We start from the raw sequence: 9,607 nt of genomic DNA on the forward strand, positions 1-9,607 counted from the left end.
GCCCCCCCGGCTCCGCCGCGGCGCGGTGCCGGCCGGGCTGGCCTCGGTTACCGGGGGAGTTCAGCCACCTGGGCCATGGTTTGACGCTGGATGAGAGAAGGCATCGCGCCCTCCGGCCCTGTCGCGTGGCCGCACGATGTTTACAACAGCCCTGCCAGGGTTTCTGGCACCTGATGTCCGCGGGCCCCTCTGGGTTCTCGGGCTCCTTTTGCAGCATCGTTCCTTACTCATTGACTTATGGTTTGGGGCTCTGGGACGGCAGAGCCTTGCTGTGACCCAGCTTCTCTTTTCTTCTTTTCTTTTTTAAAGTTTCCCACTAACCTACACAGTTCCGACTCAGGCAGAAAATGGAGTTATATAGCTAGAACTGTGTTGTTTCTCAAAAGTAGCTCCCTTTCTCTCCTTCTCTCCCAAAATCCAGGTGGGGGAAAACATGAATGAGGTAAAGGAGGCTCTAAGAAACATAGAGCAGAACTACAAGCTCTTCCTGCAGCAGCAGTTTACGTTTATCGGAGCACTGCAGCACACCCGAGAGAATGCACATGACATGATCAGACCTGTGGCAAGCATCAGCCAGGTACAAAGCACTCGGCACAAAGTTCTCTGCTGATGAGGGCAGGGACCAGCACAGCGCTGTCGCGCACGTCGGTCTAGTTCAGGGATGAATAAATGTTTTTACTAAGGGAAGATGCACAAAAACTCTCCAGTAACATTTGTGTATAACTCTGCAAACCAGCAGCGAAAGATTAAGTAGGGGAGAGAAATACCTATTTTAGGCCTTCCCATTTACAGAGAAGGAATTTTATTGCTGAGCATCACTTTATGATTTAGTTTAACGCTGTCATTTTGCTGCTGAGGCATAGCCAGAAATACAGGGTACAAGAAAACAATCAAACCAACCCTCCTTCCCCAGCCACACATGGAATCTGTAATCCTTAACTTGTAGTAACCAGCATGCTTGCCTCTTCCCCCTGGTATTGGAGCTGCTGTATCTTTCTATAGTGCTTATTAAAAATAATGGCTGTGTTACAGAGGTAGGATGATGGACTGAGGGCTGAAAGTCCCAAGTGGGCTAGGGATTTTCTGGGCTGGTAAGTGAATTGTCTTGGAATTTTTATAACATGGGATGTTTTAAGTAGTTCGAAGAACTTAGACCACCTGCAGACAGAGAGGGAAGAAAAATCTAAATAAAATTAGAACTGTGGATGTAAGTCAGCAGCAGAACCCAAGCACAAAACCCAGGTGGATACCAAAGCCAGCGTGAAAGCCAAGCTGTTACTAGGATTAGGGCACAGAAGTGAGCTGGTTGTCTTTTCTAAGGGCTGGCTCCCTCGAATATAAGGGCTTTACTCGTGACATTGAAGAGGATCGCAACAGATATTATGCTGAACCATTTTTTCCAAAACTAGGCACTGCGATTTAGTATAACATTATGCTGTTTTTAACAGTGCCAATATTTCAGTGGTACTGAGCAAGCTTGGACCCTGCTTCTTGGCAGAGGTGGAAGTCCTGCTTGTTGTGGGGGGTGAAACCTCATCAGTAACGACTTCAGCAATTACATTGACCCACGGCATCATCTGTGATACAGTAATGTGTGAACTTAGTGGTGGCAAACCATATTGTACGGACAGCCCTGAGCATACAACCGCATTACCCCCAGCGGGAGGACCAGAAAGGGAGCAAGTTACTGGGGAGAACAGGGAGCAACTGGTGCAGCATGTACTGCTGACAGGTTGTGCAGAAAGTTCACTGAGGACAAAACCAGACATCCACTTTATTTCACTACCATTCTCCTGAATCAGCCCAACCCTATTTCTGATTTTGCATGGGAGAGCACTAGAATAAAAGCAACAAATGCCGAGGTATATGTGGTCTCAGCCTACAGCTGATTCAACTGCCAGCTTTTTTTTGCATGTAAACATAGACACCACAGAAAAAAAATTACATTGCGCTTGAACGTGGCTCCATTTCTAAAAAAAAAGATGTATGTGGTAGCATTTTTAGTGTTGAGTGATGGACAGCTGATTCGATTGCCAGCTTTTTTTTGCATGTAAACATAAACACCACAGAAAAAAAAATTACATTGCACTTGAACGTGGCTGCATTTCTAAAAAAAAAAATATGTATGTGGTAGCATTTTTAGTGTTGAGTGATGAGAAAAGAGGTGAGCATAGTCAAGTGGAAAGGTCAAAGAGCACACCACGGTCAGGTAAGGGCAACATCTCCTTAAAGACCCCTCTGCGGAGTAGGGTATAAAGGCAAATCACAGGTGGTTTTGGGAGACAAACTCCTCACTCATTGCTTCAGCCAGAGATTCAAATCGCCCAGTGAGCCCCTGCGCCGCAGAGCCTGGCTGTGGTCGTGACATTGGCCTGGCGTAGGGGCTGTCCGTCAGCTCCCCTGGCTGCAGCTCAACTGCTCTTCAGCAGTGGGCTAAAGCAGAGCTGGGCAGCCCTTGCAAGCCCTTGTTCCTGTAGTCCTGGGCCCTGTCCTGGTTACTCAGGTGCATTAACTCCATGTTGTTGTGGACAAAAAGAAGTCTTGTTATCCCATCGGTGAGCATCCCGGCTAAAACGCTATTCTCTTTAGGACTATTTCTGCTCCACAGCAGCAATAAAAAATCCTGCCATTCACAAGGACGCAACGCGCAGCAAACAGTGTGGAAGGAGGAAACTGTAGTGGAAATGGACCCTTAGGGGGATTTTTTATTTTTCTTACAAACCTGCTGAGAATTTGCCCAAGCACATAGCATGGCTTTTCTGTATGCAGGAACCGTACTGATGTTGGAACAGCTACTTCATTCTTGTCTTGAAATCTTACAGAAAGCACTGAAGATGTTAGAGTCCAGCTATGACTGCCAACCAGCTGCTCAGTGTTTTATGTTCTGACCACTCATGTCTGAAGTACCTGTAATTTCTTTGGAGAAGATACTTAATCTCTTGGCATAATGTTTTGTCATGCAATGCCATTCATTCTGAGTAACAAAAATGCTCAAGGCAAAGAGAGAATATCATTGATATAACAGGTTAGTAAGGACAATTTAGATTAAATGGGTTTAGTTTGCAGTCACATCTAGCAGTGCCAAATAGAGACCCATGAAGAATGCATGCGTGTGCAAACACGTCCCGACTGTTACTCCAAACCAGTCCCAGTTTGGTCGCTGCCCTCCCCTCCTATCCCACCCTGCCTAGGCAGCCGTGGCAGTGGCAGAGGGTGCCCTGCTCAGAGCAGACAGAAAACTCCCCTCACACTCAGCCCGTTCCTGCAGTGCTCGCAGCAGAGCTGGGGTTTTGGCTGCGGTACTCCTACACTTCCTCAAAGAGGGAGGAAGGCTCACTGGCGTGCTGACGAGCAAATTCGTTACCCCAGCCTTCTTCAGTCATGATGAATGACATGCAAACATCTCAGGCATGCTCTAGAAATCTTACTGCCTGCCGCCGTATTGCAGTTTCCATAGTGGCTCACGCCTGCGGAGTCACAAGAGAAAGCAGCTTCTTGTCACCAACCTAAGCAACTTTGCAGCACAAGTTACATGTAATTTGACATGCATGACTCTTGTCTTTCCCCGTGTTGCACTCTACAGGTACAGTCCTACATGGACCATCACTGTAACAATTCCACAGACAGGCGTATCCTCAACATGTTCCTAAACATCTGCAGTGATCTAAGCAAGCTCTGCCACAAGCTGGAAATCATGCATCCTGGTAACAACATAACCAATGCCATTTTGGAGAGATGCAAGCTGCTCCTTAGCCACAGCAACGATCTGAGCACCATCCGAGCTAAGTAGGTCTCTCCATCAGCTTAGATTTTTTGAGGCCATTCTCAGTGCCGGGGGACTGTCACAAGAATGCATTTTCCCACTTGATTTCTCCATCAATTCTGTTACAGCATCTTTCTGGCTTTAGTGAGGGTACAAGGTGCTACCCAGTTTGCTATTCCAGCTGCTGGGAAAACATTGCCAGCCTCCAGTCACAAAAAGGGGGTTTATTTGTTTATTCATTCTCTTTACTGGTGCATGGAAGGGCATAGACAGGCAGGTTAGTACCCTGCAGTCGCAAGCAATGCTCAGGCAGTTTGCAATGCTCAGGCAGTTTGCAATGCTCAGGCAGTTTACCTCCTCCTTCCTCCTATTCCTGCTCTGCAGGTAGCTAATTTCTGTGGGGCAAGTGTCTGTACATGCTCTGGAACTCTTTCAGATCTAGCCCAACAGCCAGGATGGGGTGTTTGGCAGGACTCATTTCTCAAGATGCAGTTCTATCCGTGCCCCTTGGTTTTGGGGAAATGGCTGGCTGTGCATTTCTGCTCTTCCCAGGGGGTCTCAGGTTGACGCTGCGAGCTCACCAGGGCTGCGTTGCTGGGACTACGCTGCCAATTGTTTCCTTCTGTCCCACAGATACCCCCATGATGTTGTGAATCACCTGAGCTGCGATGAAGCAAAGAATCATTATGGAGGTGTGGTGAGCCTCATCCCCGTCGTTCTAGACTGCATGAAGGAGTGGGTAACCCATGCTGAGAAGCTGCCATGGCAGGTGCTGTATAACGTGAGTGGTGGGAGTGCCACCTCTGAGAAGAGGGCACCTCAGAACGCACCAGCTAGGGCAGCCATTTCCCAAACACCACCTGCTGTGCACCTTGAAGCTCAGACCTCAACTAGTAACAAAGATAATGTACAAGTGCAGGGGCGTAAGCATGTCTGGAAGAAGAACCTAAATAACACAGAAAATCACAGTGGGAAACTTAAACGTCCCTGGAAACCACCAGGTAGACACGCCTTTTAAAGGATCAAAGTTCACGCATCTTCTGCTTACCACCTTTAATCAGGTGGCTGATTAAAGACAGTAAAATGAATGCTAGAGAGCCTTCCTGTCTGAGTCCACTTTCTGAAGAGTTGGCCCTGTCAGCCAGCCTTGGACAGATACGTACTCTCCCCCTTGCTGATGTTTCCACTCTCCTCCTTAAAGTCGTATCCCAACAGAAGTAGCTGTAGCCCTGCAGTGGGTCTCTTGGACCAGCACTGAGGTGAGAGCAGGGAATAGTCAGGAGTAAGCAGGTTCTAATCGCTCAGATATGAATCTTGGGCGAGCTACTTGAAATGGGATTTTACATTCTCAGACTTCTTTCTGAGCATCACCCACTCAGTCGCCGAAGCTGGAGGTGCGAAGAACCTGCATGTCTGAAGGGTGTGATGCAGAGCAGCAAACGCCTCTCATTATGGATTTAGACGTGCATTTGAGATTTAGACTTGTCCCTAAAGTTCCCTCACCCCTTTGAAATTGCCTGGTTATTAGGACCAGAGAATCAAAGCCTACAGGACACTAATGATGTCTCCCTTCCCTGCTGCTGGCTACAGGAAAGGTCAGAGCACTTTAGCTGCACCAACTGTGCTCTGCTGCATCCTTACAGGTTCTTGCACCGTTGCCAGTAGCCACCACTCAGAACACCTTCCCTTACACCTGTTTGACTCCTTTGCTGTCAGAACTAGAGATGTAAAGGAGGACAAACTTCATTTTGCACTCTGGTGTACTGACAACACCCAAACTTGAACAAAATACCCCTGTCCTCCCCAGAGATCTGCAAAGCTAACAAAGTCATTTCCAGTCGACGTGATTCAGCGGGAATCTGGTGGGAGCAGAGAGAGTGAGAAAGCTGTGGCCATTTTCAGATCATTCCCTTTCAAATTGCAAGTTGAAATCTCTGTGTTTTCCCTTTTTCGAGATGGGAATCTGGCTTGCCTAGCTTTGAAGGATTTACAAGTTCATTAAAACTGCAAGGCATTTGAAACCGTCTGATGCTGCTTTTATACCAGCACTTCCCAATTCCAGCACAGTGACTTTATACCAGTGCTGAAAACAGCTTTCTTTCCAGCCTGCTTAGGGAGGGTCAGCAGAGTCCCAGGCTCTTCCCGTTCCCTGGAGCTGATGTGCATTTTTGGCGGTGCTTTTATTCAAGCACTGTTAACTACAAACTTAAGATCTCAATAATGCGGTGTCATCCCTGTATCTGACTGCTCTTTTCCCCTCCCACAGGCAAATTAGCTCCTGTTCTTTGCTTCCTGCTGGAAGACACTCCTGAATAAACATTTTCCCCTTGCACATCTGGCTCAGTTTGCTGAAATTGTGAGAAAGCTTTTGCCTTAAGATGACCAGATTTTGGAAACAAGCAGCTAAAAAAGGAGAACTAATACAGAGGAAGGAGCATGGGAAGGAATGGTAGCTCAGATAAAATGGAAAGTATTTTCAGCAGCATTTGTATTCCTCACATAACCCCACCTTCTTTTGCATTTTTTTCCTTTCCCCTACCCCCCTGTGCTGCAATGCAATACATCTGTCCACCCTGGAGCAGAAGCCTATTTTTAGGAGAGATCACAATCCAACTGAATTGAATCTGGGTGAACTCAAAATGGTAACGAAGCTTGCCAGGGTCACACAGAGACTCCTCGGCACTACTGGGGACACAGCCAGCTAAATGTGACCACCACCCTCTCAGGCTCCATTTGAGAGCCCTGTTGCAGAGGCAGCTTCAGGCAGGAAAATCAAGGTTGCTCACAGCTGCCCTATTGTGTTCCATGTTGCAAAGACAAGTGTCCGACAACGGCCGTGGTCTTGGAAAGTTTTTCAGAACAAGTACATGCTATGTGGACCAAAAGATGACTAGCATTGGGGACACAAGAGACACTATTCCCAGATCTTGTTTCCAGCCTTCCTCACCCTGCTGTATTGTTTAAATTTGAATACGCAGGCTCTGATAAGACCAAAATTATTCTCTGCTTTATAGTTCACTTTCAGCTTCCCCGGTACAGCACAGCACAAACCGCTTGTCAGAACAGTCCTATCAAACCTGTCTACCACCCACCGCCTGCTGTTCAAAACACCAAGGCAGTTGTCCATCCGTCCTTGACGAAGGTCACGATACACACGAGAAACGCAATTCCCAAACCTTAGTAATAATTTCCACCCTAGCCCTATCCCTTCAATCAGCCTTACACAACCAAAATTTGAAGACACCAGCAGAAAAATGAGTGCATAGAACTTGCAGCCTGAGGTTTGGTAATGACATGACCAGAATCCGTTGGAAGACTGTGAAGTTAAGTCTCACAAAAACATCTAGACAAATTACTTAATTTCCATACAAGTTCTCCTCTTCCAGAGAGGATGGACACTTCAAAAGACAAAAAGATACAGCAAGAATTGTTTTTCTCTACTACAAATCAAGCTGTTTGAAGAATTTACATAAACAGGATGTAAATGCCAAACACAGAAGTGCAATAAAGTTTTACTTTAGCCTCTGTGAGCATAAAATTCCAAGATACACACCGAGAAACCAAGCAGGGCACCACAGCAACTTACCTAGAGATCTGTCAGTCCAGGAAATAAATGCTGCTGTTTTGTTCAAAAAGACTGAAATAGAGATACAGGAGATTATCTGAACAGAACCCTGGCACCCGCGGGCTGTAAGTCACCCCTGTGCTCCCCTTGATTCAGCTGAGGGTCAAACCAGGCTTTTGTCAACCAGTAACCAGGCCAAAATATTCTGTCTGTGAAACATCTGGTTCCAGCAGACAGGGCACAGCTCAGACCCCAAGAAGTTATGATCCGGTGTTAGGGGTGGCAGTGGGCTCCTAAGGGACAAGATGGGGCAGGGGTGGCGGTGACTGCTAAGGGACAAGAGGGGCCAGGGGTGGCGGTGGGCTCCTAAGGGACGAGAGGGGCCAGGGGTGGCGGTGGGCTCCTAAGGGATGAGAGGGGCCAGGGGTGGCGGTGACTGCTAAGGGACAAGGGTCGAGAGGGGCCAGGGATGGTGGTGGGCTCCTAAGGGTCGAGAGGGGCCAGGGATGGTGGTGGGCTCCTAAGGGTCGAGAGGGGCCAGGGCTGGCGGTGGGCTCCTAAGGGACAAGAGGCTGCGATTCTAGGGAGAGAGGAAATTCGGCATCCCAAAACCTGTCGTTAAAGCCGACGCGGAGCGAGTGGCGAGCTTGGTGGGGCCTCTAGTGGCCGCGCCCGGGAGCGCGGCGTGGCCACCGCCGGCCCCCTCCCCACCCCCCCGAGCACCCAGCGGGCGAGGGCGCTTTAAATCGAATTTTCGGAAGTTCCGACGAGCCGACTGCGCCCCCGACCCCCACCGAACGGGGCCTTTTACGGCTCGGTACCGGCCAAGCGCCCTCGGCCACGGCCGGGCCAGGCGGGACCGCCCCGGCACGGGGTCGCCCCCTCCCCGCTGCACTCGCAGCCGGGGGGCGCGGGGGGCACTCGGTTTCCCGCAGTTCCCAACGCCCCGGTTTGACCCGAGCTTGCAGGCAGCGGAAAGCACAGAAGCCGCTTTGCAGAAACCACACACGGCCTTGGGCGGGCACGGAGAGCACGCAAAGCTGGAGGGGAGCGCGTGGAGTGCAGAAAAAAAGCTGGTGGACACCGAAATCATGAAGAGCACCCGTCAAAATGATTCAGAATAAAGTTTTGTCCAAAAAGTAAGGCCAATGTGAACAGTAGCAAGGCTTTACGTGCAAAGCTCTTGCGGCTATGAATGTATGAAGAAAATAACTCGTGCTGATTTTTCAAGCTATTTTGTAACCACTTACTTTTAAAATCCACCACTGCACCAGCAGCAGAGCTGTTCCGATCAATCAAGATCAATCAGCAAAGATAATTTCATTTCCTGAATTTAAAGTATTTCCTTCCCTAACATCTCCTGCCTGTGTATTACTTACAGGTGGGTTACAAACTACCAACTACCCACCCAGCATTAGTGAGGAAGGAAGGTACTTGATTGTTCTCTTTTTGTACCCTACTAGGTACACAATATTCGTCTACTAAGTTTTTATGCTGGCACGGGCAGCTCTTCAATGTAAGCTCGTTAAGGGATATGCAAAATGGATTTAAAATAACGTAAAATAAGTCAAATTCACTTTCTGCTTTGTTTTCATTTCGCTCACCCCATGCTGTAGCATTCATCCCAGTGCAGAAGGCCCAAAGACAACTTTCTGCATCCCCTAACCCCAAATTAATGTTTATGGTAAACTTTATGTGGAAGTCTCCATAAACTCCGTGACTCAGCCAAGGCGCTCGCCAGCAGCCCGTACGTCACTCGTGCCACCCCTTTGCATGTGGCATTCAAATTTAAGAATTGTACTCAGTCCTTAACTGGAACATGTGTGAATTTCTAAACTGCTTTGAGCAACCTTTCAAACATTCATTTACTTCAGAAAAAAAAAGCCCAAAAAACCAGCAGTAAGGAAGCGTCAGCCTGGAAAAAAAGAATAAACAAACCAAGAAAAGCACCTTAACCTGCCAGGTTAATCTTACCAGCCCCAAAGTGCCCCCTGGCCTGGGGAGCTGAACTCCTGTGCGCAGAGCGACTCTGAGCGGGGCACAAACAGAAAAGCAAGCAGAGAGGCCAGGGGGAGCCAGGCAGCTTCTGACGGCGCGCCCAGCTTTGCAAGCAGCAGCCTTCGGGATTTTCAGCTCAGTTGTCACCACATAGGCTCCAGACTACGTGAACAACGCCACACAGAACGCTACCACGCGATTTGCAGTAGCGAACTGTTTGCAGTGAAGGTATGGATTATACCAGCACATTGTCGTCATCGAGTTTGTTTTTCATAAAAGGA

At 48.4% G+C, this 9,607-nt stretch overlaps 1 protein-coding gene across 1 annotated transcript; it reads left to right on the forward strand.

Moving 5' to 3' along the window:
• The first annotated feature begins 427 nt into the window (after positions 1-427).
• SPACA9 (sperm acrosome associated 9) lies at positions 428-4,781 on the forward strand. Its single transcript, XM_035896560.1, has 3 exons — positions 428-577; positions 3,584-3,786; positions 4,397-4,781. Exons 1-3 carry the CDS (start codon positions 434-436, stop codon positions 4,779-4,781), a joined length of 732 nt encoding a protein of 243 aa, XP_035752453.1. The 5' UTR covers positions 428-433.
• The last annotated feature ends 4,826 nt before the right edge of the window (positions 4,782-9,607 follow it).

The sequence above is a fragment of the Egretta garzetta genome, unplaced genomic scaffold, assembly GCF_000687185.1.
Source record: "Egretta garzetta isolate BGI_Z169 unplaced genomic scaffold, ASM68718v1 scaffold946, whole genome shotgun sequence".
NCBI classification, from domain to species: domain Eukaryota; kingdom Metazoa; phylum Chordata; class Aves; order Pelecaniformes; family Ardeidae; genus Egretta; species Egretta garzetta.

Bases quoted from the DNA above. Each gene is read 5' to 3' on its own strand.
- SPACA9 (XM_035896560.1), top strand. From the start codon at position 434: ATGAATGAGGTAAAGGAGGCTCTAAGAAACATAGAGCAGAACTACAAG. The intron at 578-3,583 runs GTACAAAGCACT...TGCACTCTACAG, and splicing joins CTGTGGCAAGCATCAGCCAG to GTACAGTCCTACATGGACCA. The intron at 3,787-4,396 runs GTAGGTCTCTCC...TCTGTCCCACAG, and splicing joins CTGAGCACCATCCGAGCTAA to ATACCCCCATGATGTTGTGA.